General features: G+C 40.3%; 1 protein-coding gene across 2 annotated transcripts in view; it reads left to right on the forward strand.

Annotated features, from left to right (window-relative positions):
- The window catches only part of PLCL2 (phospholipase C like 2), a 209,345-nt gene that overhangs the window by 172,050 nt on the left and 17,692 nt on the right, over positions 1 to 19,603 (forward strand). For both annotated transcript variants that reach the window (XM_021069677.1, XM_021069678.1), the window contains exon 6: positions 10,859 to 10,968. In XM_021069677.1, the coding sequence (XP_020925336.1) occupies positions 10,859 to 10,968 (110 nt within the window). The remainder of the gene's footprint in view (positions 1 to 10,858; positions 10,969 to 19,603) is intronic.

The following is a 19,603-nucleotide window of genomic DNA, read 5'->3' on the forward strand; positions in this document are numbered from 1 at the left end:
TGGAACCATCTGAAAAATACTGCGCTGTGCATCTCCATGGGGATCATGGCGTCAACACCCATGTGTTGGAGGCACACCCAAACTTCAGACGCCTGGAGTTGGGGGGCAGAGCGTATGGTTTATCAAGCCTGTATTTGTGAACAGGTACCACATGTAAATTAGCTCAAACAGATGATCGGATATCCATATTCTCAAGGCACTTCTACGTTGTGTCATGAGACCATGTCATATTGAGATACTTGTAAAACGGGTGATAAATTGGCCTCTTGAACAAGGTCCCACAAGACTTGTGTCATGTAGAATTCCATCTTTCAGGAAAGAGCTCACTCGACCTAGTTTGGAACATTTGAAGTAAATTAAAATTGCAAACATATATTTCTTTTGTCACCACTTGAAACAGTCTACCTTTTGACTTTGGTTTCTAGCTTCAACACACCCACGTATATGTTTTCACTGGATATGTTTGCGGTAAAAGGGCCTTTAAGGACAGCAAAGTAAATTTTCCATTGAAAAGGCAGTCTTTAAGTATGTAAGCCTAAGATCAAATATCTCTTATGAGTAGTTTTTCAGTTATACTTGCTTCTGAAAGTTTTTAACCATGTGCTACATGGTATATTTTAGATTCAGATCATTTAGATTGGTATAGAAAATCCCATCCAGAATGGTTGAAAGGTCACCTGCTTCCTGTTCGGCATGCATAGATGGCATTCATTTCAGTTGAAGAAGTGCTGCTGTGACTTGGACTAGGTCCCACTTCCCTTCAAACAGAGACTCTTCCTCGTAGCTTAATATTGTGTGTTTCATATATTTTAACATTTTCCTTTTATTTTTATGGCTGGTTGGCTCACATCTAAGGTTCTCTCTGATGAGAAGCAGGAAACTTGATGGAAGTGAAAATTTCTCTTTACTGCATTCCGTCATATGCCATTGTACTAATGTTCTCAGCTAATGTAATTATGTCTCATCTTAGAAAATTCGCATCTCTTATATTTTTAAAAAATATAATCTATTAGCATTATATCTCATTTTTTGGGTCATTAAGCTTTAAGCCCTTCAAAAACAAACCCTTTTAAATATTTGTTATAAACTGTTTTAAAACAATAATTGGAAAATAATGTGAAACCAACATTTCCCTCTGTAAAAAATGTGAGCTGTTTAAATTTTTTGAAATGACATGGAAAGAAGCAATAAATTTCCAAAATATAGTTCTGTACATAAAACCAAATAATATACTTTTATGCGGCCATACCAGCTTTTAAGATTTAACATCATAGCTATAAATGGAAAGGTCCACCGTGGGCCCATGGCCTGGCCTTGTGTTTGTTCTCATGGCCTGTGTCTTCCATTCCCTTTAGTGCCGAAAGAACTAGACCCTCATAGGAATCCCTGATTATGGGCTTTCCCTTTGTCTTTTCTCTGTTGCTTGATGACCTTCTGTTTATTTCCTTGGTTCTCAAGTTCATCACCAGAAAGGAATTTGAGCGGGTTTTCTTCTTGGTTAACATTCCAAAAGAAATGTAACCCAAAAGCTTTTTCTGGAAACAAACTTGGAGTCATGGAATCAGGAACCTAATTGTAGGGTCTTTGGCATAGAGCAGCGAGGCTCAGAGACAGTCTTCTTGGCAAAAAAAAAGCAGCCCCAGCCAAGTCTGCACCTGAGATGTGGCCTTTTGCTGCTTTCTGGACTTTGATCCCAAGTTTTAGTCCATGTTTCTAAGCCTGTCATTGGATTTGTGTAATATGCGCACAGCCGTCAGACTTTCATGCTTTTGATCACTCTGTTAAATAATGTAGCACGTTGAAATTATATAACAAACATGTCATGGCTTTTCAAAAGACAGTTTACCTAGTTAGTATTGGGTTTCAAATGAAGTTTATTGAAACCTAACAGAGATTTCAATTTCTTTGGCCAAAATTAGCTGCCATCTCTTGTCTTACTTGGGTGGCCACATCAAAGTAGAAGCACAGAACCCTGCTTCCTTTCCCTACCCCATTAACAGTTGCCCCCAAGTGTGACATTTTGCCTTTAAAGAAAACAGGGGCAAGGCTTTATTTGAGGCTCTCACAGCCATTTCATTGAAATCAGTTAGATGGGACATTGACTAAAAGAAGAAATACAGTTATTTTGTTAAACAACACTTTCAAGCCATATGAACAACTACACATGGCTCTAAAATACACAAATTTATGATGAAAATGCATTGGCATAGTATTTGGAAGATGATGGAAACATACAGGGAAACAACTTGTTCCTGAAAGAAACAACAGTCCCACTTCTTAGTCCCTCATTGTCGTTGGCCTGCTTTCAATTTCGGAACCCGTTCTTGTCTCCAGAGCACCTCTCTCTGCTTCACCCCAGGAGCCCACCAGGCCATGCCCTGCTATGTAAGCTAAGAGCCACACTCTGTAAGATAGGAGAGCTCTCTTGGCTTACCTCTGTGGTTTAGAAACTTCTAAATATTGAGTTTGCAAATGGTCATTACAAAAGAAAATTTTAATAAAATTCTAATTATTTTCAGAAGAGTGGAGGCTTTTTGTGCTTATAATTCATCAGTGAAAAATACTTGTGTTTTAGTGCTGGAAGCCCTCTCTTTCAGCCTCTAACATCACAGGTGAAGGAACAGAGGTTGCACAGAAGTTATCTTGGTCTGTGTCTCCCCGCTGGGCCAAGAGGGACCTGAGGGGGCACAGCCCTTAGTGCTGGGCAATCTGGTCCTTTACTCAGCTCAGGAGAGGCTATTTGGGTAGTTTTCCTGCATTTCCTTATCCTTTTAAGAATTGTAAAGGCTCTGCTTAACAGCGAGCGTTATTGAAAGCCTGCCTGTGAGGGCTGCTTTTCGCTATTGCACCTATGTAAATGGACAGTCCCCTTCCCACCGTGCAGAGACTGTCATTCTAAAATAGCAACAGTAAAGACAGGCAGATAAAAGACACAGTGACAACTGGTGAACAAGGGACCTGCAAAAAATCAGGTACTTACTTTTTAAAAATTCATTTTATTAAAGTATAGTTGATTTACAATGCTATGTTCATTTCTGCCATACAGCAAAGTGTTTCAGTTATACATATGTATACATTGTTTTTCATATTCTTTTCCATTATGGTTTATCACAGGATATTGAATCTATATTCAATAGCATAGTTCCCTGTGCTATACGGTAGGTCCTTGTTGTTTATCCATCTCTATATACTGGTTTGCATCTGCTAATCCAAACTGCCCAGTCCATCCCTCCCCCAATCCGCTCCGCCTTGGCAACCACAAGTCATATGATTACTTCATACAATAAATATATGTTAATGTCAGTGGAGTTAATGGTATAGTTATTAAGAAGGTGGGAGGCAGAACTAACCTCTGTAAGCTCATCACAGGATAGTAAGCTCAATTGGCCAGGTCTTGTTTCTGAACGTGTTAATAGGAGATGCAGTGCAGGCATCCTGAGCCCTGGCCTGCACCTGAGCCCTTTCCACTGCTGGGGGACACAGCACAAACATATGTCCATATTTTAATCGAGTTCAGCGTTCTGGAGCTCCCGCTATGGTGCAGCAGGATTGGCACCATCTTGGGAACACTGGGACGCGGGTTCGATCCCCAGCCAGGCACAGTGGGTTAGGGATCCAGTATTGCCGCAGATTCAGGATCTGATCCCTGACCTGGGAGCTCCATATGCGGGGTGGCCAAAAGAAAAAAAAAAAAAAGGAAAGAAAGAAAAAAAAAAAAGAGTTCAGCGTTCTTGTTTCTCCACTGAGGACACTCAGGCAGGGAATAAGAACTCCCTTTCTTCCTTGTTATATAACTTTTCAACATAATTATTACAATTTTATAATAGGTACAAGCGCAATCAGCTGTACCAGAGTAGGTATTTATTCTCACTTTCTATCTAGGCACTAATGTGAAAACACAGAAAGGACATCCTCAAGTTTTCAGAAGTTTAAACTTTTCTGATTGATTCTTTTGAGTTTATTTTTAAGATTAAATGATCTTTAAATTAGGAGTTTGTAATTTATTCTGTAAGGTTTTACATTAAAATTTAGAGTCCTTATATGCCTGCTAAGTCTCCCTTACATAGTGTATTTCCTTGTACAAAAATCCCAATTTGCTACTGCACCTACAGAGTTTATTCTGGCATTGATTAAAAAGGCAGAAATTGTACATGTTCCCTCCTCATCATTTTAATATGTTGCCCTGTGTGCTACACTAACGCCTCTGGAGAACTCAGCCATTGTATCCCAGGACAGAGTTATGAGAAGGGATTGTCAGTGGGTGGATAATATAAGCATGAGTTCCCTTACCCTGGCTTGTTCCCCGTGCTTCTAGAAGTGTGTAGCTTTTTACAGCGCTCAGCATGTTTAAGTAATGGGTCTTTTATTTATTTATTTATTTATTTATTTAGGGCCGCACCCGGGGTATATGGAGGTTCCCAGGCTAGGGGTTGAATGGGAGCCACAGCTGCTGGCCTACAACGCGGGATCCGAGCTACATCTGTGACCTACACCACAGCTCGTGGCAACACTGGGTCCTTAACCCACTGACTGAGGCCAGGGATTGAACCTGAGTCCTCATGGATCCTAGTCAGGTTCATTAACCACTGAGCCATGAAGGGAACTCCCTAAGTAGTGGGTCTTAATGGAACTCAACACAGCAGTTAAATGACCTGCATCTGGGGGGGTGTGATCAATAAATGTCATTGGCTTACCAATTGGTGTTATTAGTTTAAGTATCAAAAATTACTTTCATTATCCAAAATGGTGAGATCTTTTTATTTTGATATTATGAATACTGACTATAGAAATAGAGAACTATTGTAAAAAATCCACTTGTTAAAGAAATCTTAGATAATATAGTTCCATTTTACCTCTTGAAGTAAATACTCCTTATGGTTTTGTATGGGAGTCCTTTAGGAAAAAAAATAAAAAGAAGTGAAACTAGGAAACATTTCTTTTGGCCATGCTGATGACATGCAGCAGTTCCCAGGCCAGGGACTGAACCTGTGCCACAGCGGTAACTCAAGCCACAGCAGCAACAACATGGATCCTTAGTTGCTAGGCCACGAGGGAACTCTAAAAACATTAAAAAAAAAATCTTGATCAGGGTAAAATAACTTGAAAATAAATATTTGTATATATGAGCTGGACCAGTCATTTAGAAAAAAAAAGTTGGAATCTTGATGTCTTGCCCATGTCTGTCTGTCTGACTCTCTTCCAGCTTCTAACCCCACCACCTTGAAACAGTAACTAAAGAACAAGGAATGTGAAAACAAAACCAACTTAGCTTCTTTGGTGGGGGCAGAAGAAGGTGGTAACTTGGTCTTACAGTTTTTACTTATCTGATTTTCACCATCTACTTTAAAACTCACTCTGCTCTTTAGACAGGATGGTTTGACTTATAGAAGGCAAAGACATCCTGCTTTTAAGTTTTTTAGCAAGATATGGACTTTTTCATTGGGCTGTTTCTTTGCTGAAAATAATTTGGAAAGTAGGGAGAAAGTTACTTAACATCTAACCCAGACTGGTTTTTTATAGGCACTGTTGATGTGAAGACCTCTGGGGTAGACTAGATTTCCTGGTAATTTAATATCAAAGGAATAATGCAATTTGCATCTTAGGCATATGATCAGATTTCCTTGTTACATATGTGACTCAGTTTCGTGGCATGATCTCATTCTCTCCCCCTATATTTTCTTAGAACTGGGTCAGTGCCTATCCGGTACTTCTGCAATGTTCTACCTCACAGCGTAAGTCCTGGATATACATGACCATCTCAAGAGGCCATATTAAGGGCCAGAAATTCAAATCGTGTTTTGAAACAATGCATAACTGGAAAACCGTGGGCGGGCCATTGGGCTCAAACAAACCAGCATTCAAGACCTTTACCATTTCTTTCGGAAAGTTCTGTAGCCTTTCTCCAAGTTTCCTGTATGATATATGTAAAGTGCCTGGCAGGTTGCCTTTTGTTTCCCTTGATTGGGTACCCATTAGTCTTTGGCCTGGGTTTCCCACATCACTGGGGAGCAGTGAAAGGTACAGTCACTCCATGTATGTAGGTCAAGGTTATAATCCTTTCATTTCCTTAAAAAATAAGAGCAGTGTATGCTACCTATCAGTGGATTGGCAGAATGTCTGCAAAGATGAGCCTAAAGTTCGTATCATAAAAATCTTTTTAAAGAAACAGTTGTTAATGTAGCAAACCAAACAATGAAATAAATAACAGTGGGACTCATGGTCTTGATCACTTTTTAAAATTAGGGGTTTTATGGATTTTCCGTCGTGGCTCAGAGGAAACAAATCTGACTAGCATCCATGAGGATGCAGGTTCGATCCCTGGCCTCGCTTAGTGGGTTAAGGATCCGGTGTTGCCGTGAGCTGTGGTGTAGGTCACAGACGCAGTTGAGAGCTCTGATTTGACCCCTAGCCTGGGAACCTCCATATGCATGGGTGTGGTCCTAAAAAGACCAAAGTAAATAAATAAATGAAATTAGGGGTTGTATATTGTTAACGTAACTTTTCCATTTTTCAACTTATATTTTCATGCCCATTGTTAAAGAACTTCATTAATAATACACTTTTCACTTCCCTGTGGACGTTTATTGGACTATAGATATTTTAAGAAGGGGAAGGTACGGGAGAATTTCTCTCACTTTTTAATAGATGTATGATATTTTTGACAGCTATACTTGTTTCTTTACATATTTCCCGTTTTCATCCATATCGGTATCATCTTGACAGTGTTTCTTCTTGAGTCCTCAATCCTTCTCAAGGCAGCCTTTTTTTATTTTTATTTTTTTTTAAACTGCCTCTGGCTTTGTGTTCTGAACTTTCTGAAAGCTGTGTTCTTAGAATCTGGGGTGGATGTTTGTCCCACCTTTCGCTGTTCTGTGCTCGTGTTACCCACAGGTTCTTACCTATTTGTTGGACCGAAGCCCAGCTGGGCTGTGCCGGTCACTATCTTATCGCCTTCGTGGTGATCAGCCGAGGCAAGATAAGCCGGGTGCCTGCAGCAGAGTGAGGCTCCCAGGCAGACCTCTGAGCCGCTAAAAAATCCCCCAGTGTTGTTGAATTTCGTCTTCGTGCGGGCTTTGAGGCCTGTAATAGGACAGCATCTTGAGTAGCCTGTGTGTGGTCAGGCAGCTCTATCATGCGGTCTCCCGTGAGCATCACTTCCGTTTCCCTCCCTGACGGATCCCTTTCCCTGTGCCTCTTGGAAACCATTCAGCTATATGGCCTCTTGTCATAGAAGGTTATGGCTCCGCCTCTTCCCTTTGCTACGTTCCAGTCAGGGTGTCCATCTACTGAGCCTCAGTGGTGCTTAAGATTATAGTGCCTCGGGACTCTCAGAAATAGAGACGTTCGGAATAGTAACAGTTGGTATCCTGAAATCCTGATCATGTTTTAAAACTTAAGACCCTCAGAGTCTTATTGCCACCTCACTTGGCCACATTCTAGGAAGTGGGTCTGAGTCATCACAGCACATGCCAGGGAGTCTCTCAGATGTGGCCAGGGGAAAATGTGTGTGTGTGTGTGTGTTTTACTCTAGGAGAAATCCTGTGTTTTAGGACATACTTGCCACCTACTCATGGTTATTATTATTTTTTTTTTTCAATATGCTAAGCCAAGCACATCCAGGAAAGGTCAGATCTAAATGTGGAGGTGTGACCCCCCCATGTGAGCCAGGCCACCAGCAGTGGGCTGGAGTGGTTTAGTGAACAGGTTGGGGTGTTGACAAAGAGAGCCTGAAGAAAAGGAGAATGGTCAGTGTGGCAGTTTCCCAGACAATGTAATGCATTTTACTAATTACTGTTCTTTTTTGAAGCTGGTGAGGTTCTTAAGCCTAAGAAGCATGACAGGAATTAGGACTATATAATTCCTATTAGGAGGGGAGAAAATAGAGAAGGAAGACTGAATTGGCAGCTTATTATGTTTATCATTTGTATCAGCCTTGCTCACTGTTTAAAGACACTAAGGACTGAAGTTACTGTAAGTCACTGTGTAAAGAGCTGCTTTGAAATGGTGTTGTAGGACTTTCCATTGTGGCTCAGGGGGTTAAGAACCTGATGTAATGTCCATGAGAATGTGGGTTCGATCCCTGGCCTAACTCAGTGGGTTAAGGATCTGGCATTGCCACAAGCTATGGCACAGGTCACAAATACAGCTTGGATCTGGTGTTGCTGTGGCTGTGGTGTAAGACAGCTGCTGTAGCTCTGATTCAACCTTTAATCTGGGAACTCTCATATGCTGCTGGTGCTATCCTGAAAAAAAAAAGAAAAAAAAAAAGAGAAAGAAATGGTGTTGCATAGAAAGGGAGTTAGAAATTGGGATGTCCAACTGAACAGTAAAAATGTTCAAAAGAATACAGGAAGTGTCTTGCAAAAATAACAGCTGCTCCCACATTATTTGTAATAGCAAAAGATTGGAGATGGCGTCCATTGGTTGGTACTGTTTAAATAAATGCCGGCCCATCCATACAATGTGGGAGCCTGTGTTGCTGTTAGAAAAAGAGTGAGAAAGAGCTCGATACACTGGCAGAGCGTGATCTCCACTGTGTAGTTACCTGAGGGAAAAACCATGGCAAGACAGTGCACGCAATATGCTGCTTTTGTGCAAGAAAGGGAGGATTATAGACACACAGACCCATTTGCTTCGATTTTCAAGAAGGAACAAGACAATAAAAGATAAATGAAAAACTAATAAAAATGTATAGCGAGAGGGAAGGGTCAGGGTGGAGGAGACCAGGAAGAAAGTAAGAATTACTTGGATACACCCTGATATGTGGTTTGACTTTGGAATCATAAAATGAATTATTTCCAAAGAAGCAAAAACAATTCCCACCCTATATACACAAATGGAAAAAAAAAAAAAAAAAAAAAAAAGGAAACGAATGAACTCATATTTAGTGACAAAACTGCATAAGAAAGTATTCTTTTTTTTTTTTTTTTTCCTTTTTCTTTTTAAGTTTGCACCCACGGCATATGAAAGTTCCCAGGCTAGGGGTCTAATCGGAGCTGCAGCCGCTGGTCTACACCACAGCCACAGCAACGCCAGATCCAAGCCTCGTCTGCTATCTACACCACAGCTCACGGAAACCCTGGATCCTTAACCCACTGAGCGAGGCCAGGGATCAAACCCGAAACCTCATGGTTCCTAGTTGGATTCATTTCTGCTGCACACAACTGGAACTCCCAGAAAGTAATTATTCTAACTGAACTTAGAACACAATATTTTTACGGTATGTTCTCAATGAGACATACTCTAAGGACAAAAATATTGCAAAATTTAAATTGTATTTAGCAGTTATGTTGATGTGGTTAAGAATTGTTTACCTAAGAGAAAAGAAATAAGCATAATTTTTTTAATTATGTAAAATTCCTGTATACTTAAAGTTGAATGGAAAGTACTAGCAAGATCTTACTCTTCCCTTAAAAAAAAAATGTACCTCGAATTTGTTCAATGAAAAGGCTTAGGGAGGAGTTCCTGTCGTGGTGCAGCAGAAACGGATCTGATTAGGAACCATGAGGTTGCAGATTCTGCTCGGATCTGACGTTGCTGTGGCTATGGTGTAGGCCAGCAACTGTAGCTCCAATTATATTCCTAGCCTGGGAACCACCATATGCCACGGATATGGCCCTAAAAAGCATGCACGCGTGTACAGACACACACACACCCACACCCACACCCACACACACACACACACACACAGGCCTAGGGAATTTCTCTTGTGGCTCAGTGGAAACGAATCTGACTAGCATCCATGAGGACAAAGGTTCAATCCCTGACCTCGCTCAATGGGTTAAGGATCCAGCATTGCTGTGAGCTGTGGTGTAGGTCACAGATGCAGCTTGGATCCCACATTGCTGTGGCTGTGGTTTAGACCAGCAGCTACAGCTCCAATTGGACCCCTAGCCTGGAAACCTCCATATGTGGCAGAAGCGGCCCTAAAAAGACACACACACACACACACACACACACACACCCTTAGAAAACAATGAAAACTCAGCAACAATGCACTCCTAGCTCCCAGATTTGGTCTCTAAACACCATTCCCCACTGTAAGAATCCAGGGATCCTTGGAGAAATGCCTGGTTTTAGTCTGAGATGAAAAATGTGCTTAACTCCAGAACCTCTTGTGCCAGAAGGCAAGGGACATATCAGAGGGTAATTGATGATTTCAGAAGGACCTAGAAACCTGTCTGAAGTGTTCAGTTGGCCAGAGATGGGATAATTGACTGCAAATGAATATGTAAAGAATTCATGAGTTGTAATGATATTAAACCAGTAAAAGGACTGTCATACCACTCCTGCATTGAGACTATTTCAAATAACAATGGGGAACATGCATGTATTATGTAAATTATGGAAGAGTCATAAATGCAGAATTAGAGTTCTTGGGCCTTCTCCCCATCCCCTCTTTTCTGCAGTAGACTTGGTATCTGACCTCAGGACTGGAAATACAGTGCTTTGCACTCTTTTTACCCCCAGTTGCCAACATCGTGTTCTCAGCAGAGCCGAAATCTGACTCTGAAATTCTAGTCCAGCTGTTCCTCCTGCTCCTTTCACAGCCTTAATCTCGTAATGCAGCTAAGTCTCAGATTCCCCATCTCTGACCTAAGGATGAGAACAGTCACCTGTGCCCTGTCTGCCCCTCAAAACCAGGAGGAACGGTCACTCACTTCTGCTGTGTCTTCCACCTCCCCAGTGCCATGAATTTGCAGTGTTTCCCCATAGTTACATCCTGAAATAGGCACTTTATGAAATCCCAGTGGAGATTGGGATCGTTTTAGCTGGCGTCTAGAAAACTAAATATTGCTGGTTCATTACCGCAGATTGGTTGGGGAAGTAATATCCTTTGTCTTTTTGTTTTTTTCAGCCATGGAATTCCACGAACACTTGCACAGCATAGGCACCAAGGAAGGCTTGAAGGAACGCAAACTGCAAAAAGCAGTGGAGAGCTTTACCTGGAATATTACCATCTTAAAGGTATTTTCCACATTGTTTCTGATGCTAGTGACTTTGCAGCCTGTGAGTATACCATTGCTGCATGGACATCATCAGCCCCTCGCGGCTGCAGTGTGATCACAGGAGTCCAGTGGGAGCCTTACTTCCTGGAGAATCCGCAGGCACAGTAGCTGGGCAGTGGGGCTCAGAGGGAGGACAGGGAGACTTAAGTGATTGGCATGTTGTGGATTCTGCCAAGAAGGGAAAGGACCCTGCATTTCACCCTTGAAGCACTGTCAAGTTCACAAATGCCAGTTGCTACATGTGAAATAGAAAACATTGATTACTGAGGAATGACTGGGAATTTGAAGATTCTAGTTACTCAGATTTCATTCAACACTTTAAAGTATCATCAGAGCCTTAATATTAATATGATCCCAGAAAAAATTAGGAAAGAATTGTAGGTGAGCATAATCAAAAGAAATATGTAAAGGAATTGCCGTTTGAAAGAAATTTTCCTTCAAGGGAAAAGCCATCTCTGTGTATCTCCTTCTTTCTTTCTTTTCCTTTCTCTCAGTCGGTCTTTCTCCCTCCCTCCATCCTTCTCTCCTTTCCTTCTATCTCAGCATGACCATTTAAGAAATTAAATTTTATTTTTATTTTAAAAGTACCATATTTTCATTATAAAAAATGTCAAAATAGCATCTCTAAAGGTAAACATAGTCTCACCATCCAGGATCTTTTGCTGTACATTCTTCCAGTCTTTTTCTCTATGGTATATGTATTATGACATGATTTATTTATTTATTTATTTATTTTTGCCTTTTCTAGGGCTGCTCCCGCAGCATATGGAGGTTCCCAGGCTAGGGGTCGAATCGGAGCTGTAGCCGCCGGCCTACACCAGAAACACAGCAATGCCAGATCCGAGCTGCATCTGCCACCTACATCACAGCTCATGGCAACACTGGATCGTTAACCCATTGAGCAAGGCCAGGGATTGAACCTGCAACCTCATGGTTCCTAGTTGGATTCATTTCTGCTGCACCATGATGGGAACTCCATTTTTTTTTTTTTTTTTTTATGGTGACTCCTGCAGCATATGGAAGTTCCTGGGCCTCGGATTGATTCTGAGCCACAGCTGTGACCTATGCCATAGCTGCAGCAACGCTGGATCATTTAACCCACTGGGTCTGGCCTGGGGATCAAACCTGCGCCTCTGCAATGACCCAAGCTGCTGCAGTTGGATCCTTAACCTGCTGCACTACAGTGGGAACTCCTATTATGACATGATTTTTAAAATAATGTTATGTATATGCCTTGAAACTTTCTTGCATTTTGCCTCAATGATCTTTACTTTCCTTCATCTTAGGCTTGGATAATAATAACAGAAACATTATTTCATTCTGGACCTTGCACAACTCAATGTAATATTACTCTCTGGTTCACCCTCCACACTTTCTTCTTGGTTGACTTTGAAACAGTAATGACATTATCACAGCTGCCTCTTGTAATTTCCCTGTTCCCCCTCAACTTAAAGGATCCCATCCTGCAGCTGTTAACAGTTTTCTGACTTAATTTAATAAAAAGTCGCCCTTCCAAAGCTAGTCAGCTTGCATTCTCTCATGTTAACCCCCTACTCATTTTTATAAAAATCATTTTCTTCCTCAAATACTTCCCATCCGACACATGTACTGTTTAAAATCTCTAGATCCTTTGCTTAGTATTTAACTCTGATCATTGCAGTTCAGTAAACAGCAGATATAAAAATTGACAGTGAAGAGGAATTTGGCTTTACAACTTACTGACTCCCTCCTAACTAGATGTGGGGGCTACACTACAAATTTCCTGCAAACCTCAGGAAAAAATAGTTCCTTAGTTTATTGCCCTGTGATAGGAACAGATGCTCATTTGGCTTTTATTTTATGATAAGCGAAAAACAGACTTGGGGCCAAACTTTGATCTGTCAGCTATTGCTTGATTCTGTTCCAGGAAGCAGCAGCCTGGGCATCACCTGGGAGCTTGCTCAAAATGCAGACTCCCAGGGCCCACCCAAGGGCTGCTGAATCAGAATCTGCATTTTTACAAGATCTAAGGGGATTCTTATGCACTTTATAGTTTGAGAAACACTGGGCTAAGAACCACTGAAAATGGGAGCCTGGCTCCACAAATTAATGAAAAACAGCTGAAAAAAGTAATGAGATTTTAGGAACCAGTAAACTGAACCAATAGCTACACTGAGGAAACTATTTTCCTTTGAATTATGTTCAGGAGAGAGGATTAACACCTCCAATTTATGTTCATATGGAAACAAATATATAGAATAGGGAAATCTTTTAAAATTTTGCAGGAGAGCATTTGCCGTAGATGGTGTTTGAGTGTGGTAGAACCCAAGCAGAGAGTGGGGAGGAACTGGAGAGCTCTGTGTGTCTTTTTGCGCAGTGGGAGGGCTTTTCCCTGCCAGAGATGTCACAGGCTTAAACTTTCTTTAGAGGAATCAGTGCTTGCAGAGTCTTGGGCCCAAGTTTGGTTTGAATTGAGCTCTGGCGGGAGTGAATGAGTCCCTTGATTTCTCTTCCCTCAACTCCTCCTCCCATCTCCCATCTCCTCCAGGGCCCCCCATGGTATGCATGGGCACAGGCGAGGGGGCACATGGATTTAGGGGAGCCTTGATATGCTGAAGGAGCCTTGTTGCTGGGAGGCCAGGCATAGGAATTACCAGGGTGCTTAAAACCCAGTCTCTTAAGCCCTACCTCAGATCACCTGGGTCAGACTCTCAGGGGTGGACACAGGATCTGCCTATGTGACAAGTTCCTCAAGGGATTCTGAAGCCCAAAAAATTGAGTGCCGCCCCTCTAGAATCAAATTAGAAGTGCCTTTCTTTCTGTATCAACCCCTTTCATTTGAGCAACAGAGGAGGCCGGTCATCGCTGGTGTGAGAACCGGGGTGATGGGTCACCCTCAGAGCAGGTGCCCTGCCAGAACCCCCTGTTGTCTAAGGCTATCCAGCCCGTTTTCACAGGTCTTTGCTTGATTTGTTTAGTATTTCAATTTGGAGAATTGTTTTTAAATCCAGAAACAGGAGTTCCTGCCGTGGCGCAGCAGAAACGAATCTGACTAGGAGCCATGAGGTTGCTGGTTCAATCCCAGGCCTCACTCAGTGGGTTAAGGATCCAGTGTTGCCGAGAGCTGTGGTGCAGGTTGCAGACATGGCTCGGATCCCGTGTTGCTGTGGCTCTGGTGTAGGCCGGCAGCTACAGCTCCGCTTAGACCCCTAGCCTGTTGCAGGAGCAGTCCTAAAAAGTCCTAAAAAGACAAAAAGAGAAAATAAAAAATAAATAAATACAGAAACTAACGAAGGAAAAATGTCATTCCTGATCACACCCAGAATGACCCACTATTAACATCTTGGTGTATTCACCTCCAGTCATTTTTTTCATTGATTAAAGATCATTCATTTGTTTTTGTAAACTTAAGTCTCATTATAAAGAACGTTTTTTAAATGTAGAGAAGATAAGTTTTAAAATGACCTCAGGTTGTCCGAGAAATAGTTATTAATAAATGTAAGTGACCTTTATTCCAGGAAGCTTTTTTATATACATATGGATAGATGGATGGATGGAGGTACACTTTATTGACACTGAGCCATATTTTTTCCTGGTTTTCACATCTTTGTTATTGATGTGTATCTCATAATCCATGGCATGTTTTCACTGTATTCTAGTTATATTGGAGTGATTTTCCTCCTTAGTGGTATATACATTAGTGGTATGTATGTGTCACAAGCACCTGTGTCTCAAATATTGTGAAATAAGGTGTATCAGTAGATAGAATCCTACAATTTAAAAAAAAATTTTGGAGTTCCCGTCGTGGTGCAGTGGTTAACGAATCCGACTAGGAATGATGAGGTTGCGGGTTCAATCCCTGCCTTTGCTCAATGGGTTAAGGATCTGGTGTTGCCATGAGCTGTGGTGTAGGTCGCAGACGCAGCTCGGATCCTGCGTTGCTGTGGCTCTGGCGTAGGCTGGCAGCTATAGCTCCGATTCGACCCCTAGCCTGGGAACCTCCATATGCCGCGAAAGCGGCCCACGAAATAGCAAAATAATAATAATAATAATAATAATTTTATTGAAGTATAGTTGATTTCCAGTGCTGTGTTAATTTCTGATGTACAGCAGTGACTCAGTTATACACATATAAATTCTTTTTCATATTCTTTTCCATTATGGTTTATCACAGGATAATGAATATACTTCCCTGTGCTATACAGTAGGGCTTTGTTGTTTATCCATCCTATACGTATGACTTTGCACCTGCTAGTCTCAAACTCCCATTCCAACACTCCCCCACCTCCCCTTCTTGGCAACTGCAAATCTGTGCTCTATGTCTGTGAGTCTGTTTCTGTTTCACAAATATGTTTATTTGTGTTGTATTTTAGATTCCACATATAAGTTATATCATAAGATGTTCTGACTTACTTGGCTTAGTATGATAATCCCTGGGTCCATCCATGTTGCTGCAAATGGCATTATTTCATTTGCTTGTGGCTGAGTAATAGTCTATTGTGTGTATATATATGTATATACATACACCACATCTTCTTTATCCATTCATATGTTGATGAATGTTTGGTTGTTTCCATGTCGTGGCTATTGTAAATAGTGCTGCTATAAACATTAGGGTGCATGTCTCTTTATGAATTATGATTTTGTCCAGATATATGCCCAGGAGTGGGATAGCTGGATCAATATGATAGTTCTATTTTTAGTTTTTTGAGGAACCTCCATATTGTTCTCCATAGTGGCTACCCCAGCTTCCATTCCCACCAACAGTGTAGGAAGGTTCCCTTTTCTCCACACCTTCTCAGCATTTGTTATTTGTAGACTTTTCAATGATGGCCATTCTGACTGGTGTGAGGTGGTACCTCACTGTAGTTTTTATTTGCATTTCTCTAATAGTTAGCAATGTTGAGCATCTTTCCCTGTGCCTGTTGGCCATCTGTATGTTTTCTTTAGACAAATATCTATTTAGGTCTCTGCCTACTTTTCAATGGGGTTGTTTTGTTGTTGAGTTGTATAAGCTGTTTATATATTTTGGAAATTAAGCCCTTGTTGGTTGTAGCAAAAGCTTATAAGCATGATTAGGTCCCATTTATTTATTTTTGCTTTTATATCTGTTGCCTTAGGAGACTGACCTAAGAAAACATTGGTATGATTTACATCAGAGAATATTTTACCTCTGTTCTCTTCTAGGAGTTTTATGGTGTTATATGTTATATTTAAGTCTTTAAGCCATTTTGAGTTTATTTTTGTGTATGGTGTAAGGGTGTTCTAATTTCTTTGATTTGCTTGTGCTGTCCAACTCTCCAAATACCACTTGCTAAAGAGATTGTCTTTTCCCCATTATATATTCTTGCCTTCTTTGTCAAAGATTAATTGATCATATGAGTGTGGTTTATTTCTGGGCTCTCTGTTTCATGGATCATTATTTCTGTTTTTGTGCAATACTGCATTGTTTTGATTACCACAGCTTTGTACTGTTGTCTGAAGTCTGGGAGGGTTATACTCCTGCTTCATTCTTTTTCCTCAGGATTGCTTTGACAATTCTGGTTTTTTTGCGGTTCCATATACATTTTAGGATTATTTGTTCTAGTTCTGTGAAAAATGTCATGGGTAATTTAATAGGTATTAGATTGACTAGTATGGCCATTTTAACAATATTAATTCTTTCAATACAAGAGCATGGAATGTATTTCCATTTCTTTGCATCATCTTCAGTTTCCTTTATTAATGTTTTATAGTTCTCAGTAAGTCTTTCACCTCCTTGGTGAGGTTTATTCCTAAGTATTTTATTTTAGGAGTTCCCGTTGTGACCCAGTGGAAAAGAATCTGACTAGTATCCATGAGGATGAGGGTTCAATCCCTGGCCTTGCTCAGCAGGTCAGGGATCCAGCATTGCTGTGAACTGTGGTGTAGGTTGCAAACATGGCTCAGATCTGGCATTGCTGTTGCTGCAGCTGTGGCATAGACCTGCAGCTCTGATTAGACCCTAGCTTGGGAACATCCATACGCTATGAGTGCAGCCTAAAAAAAAAAAAATTCTTTTTTTTTTTCGATGAGATCTTCAGCTGCTTGTCTTTGTCACAGCCACAGCAATGTGGGATCTAAGCTGCATCTGTGGCCTACACCACAGCTCATGGCAATACTGGTTCCTTAACCCACTGAGGAAGGCCAGGAATTGAACCCACATCCTTATGGATACTAGTTGGGTTTGTTACTGCTGAGTCACAATGAGAACTCCCCAATTTTTTTTTTTTTGATGCAATCTTAAAAGAGGTTCTTTACATTCCCTTCCTTATATTTTGTTGTTAGTATAAAGAAATGCAACTGATTTCTATATGCTAATCTTGTATCCTGCTACCTTGCTGAATTTATTTAACAGTTCAGTAGTTTTTGTGAGGAGTTCTTAGGGTTTTCTATATATAGTATCATGTCATCTGTGTATAATGAAAATTTTATCTCTTTCCTACCTCTTCGAATACATTTTATTTCTTTTTGTTTCTGATTGCTGTGGCTAGGACTTCTAATACTATATTGAATAGAATTGGTAAGAGTGGGCATCCTTGTCTTGTTCCAGATTTTAGAAGGAAGGCTTTTACCTTTTTGCCATTGAATATTATATTTGCTGTGGGTTTGTCATAAATAGCTTTAATTATGTTGAGATGTGTTCCCTCTGTACCCAGTTTGGTAAGAGTTTTTATCACAAGTGGATGTTGAATTTTATCAGATGCTTTTTCTGCATCTATTGAGATGATCATGGGGTTTTTGTCTTTTGTTAATGTAGTGTATCACACTGATTTATTTGCATATATCAAATCATTCCTGTGACCCTGAGATGACACCAGCTTGGTTGTGGTGTATGATCTTTTTTAATGCATCGTTGAATTCAGTTTGCTAATATTTTTTTGAGAATTTTTGCATCTATAATCATCAAAGATATTGGCCCATAATTTTCCATTTTGGTTGTGTCTTTGGTTTTTCTATCAGGGTGATGATGACTTCATAGAATTTCTTTGGGAGTGTTCCTTCCTTTTCAATCTTTTGGAAGAGTTTGAGAAGGACTGGTATAAGTTTTTCTTTGTATGTTTGATAGAATTCATCTATGGAACCATCTGGTCCTAGACTTTTTGTTTGATTTTTTCTTTTTATGGCCATACTTGTGGCATATGGAAGTTCCTGGGCTAGGGGTGGAATCAGAGCTGCAGCTGAGGCCTGAACCACAGCCATAGCATCACTAGATCCAAGGCACATCTGTGACCTGTGCCTCAGCTTGTGGCAATGCTGGATCCTTAACTCATTAAGCAAAGGCAGGGATCAAATTTGCATCCTCATAGAGACAGTTTGGGTCCTTAACCCATTTAACACAACAGGAACCTACTGTAGGGAATTTTTTATTATTATACATATTCTGTTTCACTTCTAGTGACCTGTTCAGGTTATCTATTTCTTCTTGATTCAGTTTTGGTGGGCTGTATGTTTGTACAAAGTTTTCCATTTCTTCTAGGTTGTCAAATTTGTTGTCATAATTGTTCATAGTAGTCCCTTATTTTATTTATTTATTTATTTTTGTATTTCTGTGGTACTGATTATTCCTCTCTCCTCTTTATTTTCTCATTTTGTTTATTTGGGTCCTCTCTCTCTTTTCTTCTTGGTGAGCCTGGCCAGAGTTTGGTCAGTTTTGTTTAACCTTTCAAAGAATAAGCTCTTGGTTTTATTGATTTTGTTGTTGTTGTTGTTGCTGCTGCCCCCAACGCATATGGGAGCTCCCAGAACAGGATCAAATCTGAGCCACAGCTATGACCTATGCCACAACTGCAGCAATGCTGGGTCCTTAATCTGCTGTTCCACACCATGAACTACCTATTGATTTTTTTCTATGGTTTTTTAATTCTGTTTTATTTGTTTCCTCTCTGATCTTTATTATTTCCTTCCTTTTTCTGATTTTAGGTTTGTTTGTTTTTCTTTTTGTGATTATTTTGGGTGGGACGTTATGTGGTTTATTTGAGGTTTTTCCCTGTTTCTTGAAGAAGGCCTGTATCACTATGAACTTCCCCCTAAGAACTGCTTTTGCTCCATCTGGTAGATATTTGTGTGGTTGTGTTTTTATTGTCATTTGTCTCAAGATATTTTTTAAAATTTCTTCTTTGATTTCATTGTTGACCCATTGGTATTTTAGTCGCACGTTGTTTAGTCTCCATATAAACTTTTTTTTCCCCACTTCTTTTTCTTTGGTTGATTTCTAGTTTTATGACGTTGTGGTGAGAAAAGATACTTGAAATAACTTCTGTAGTCTTAAATGTGTTTAGGCTTGTTTTGTGCTCCAGTATATGGCCAATCCTAGAGAATGTTCTATGTGCACTTGAAAAAAACATGTATTCTGTTTTTATGGATATAATATCCTGAAAATATCAATTGTGTCTAACTGATCTATTATATCACTTAGGATCTCTGTTGACTTGTTGATTTTCTGTCTGGAAGGTATTGTATTCCTATTAACTTCTTCTTTTATGTCTTTTAGTATTTGGGTGCTCCTCTATTAGGGGCGCATATGTTGATGACTGTAATATCCTCTTCTTGAATTGATCCTTTTATCATTAGTCCTTCTTTATCTTTCTTTATGG

Source organism: Sus scrofa, chromosome 13 (genome assembly GCF_000003025.6).
Source record: "Sus scrofa isolate TJ Tabasco breed Duroc chromosome 13, Sscrofa11.1, whole genome shotgun sequence".
Lineage (NCBI taxonomy): Eukaryota > Metazoa > Chordata > Mammalia > Artiodactyla > Suidae > Sus > Sus scrofa.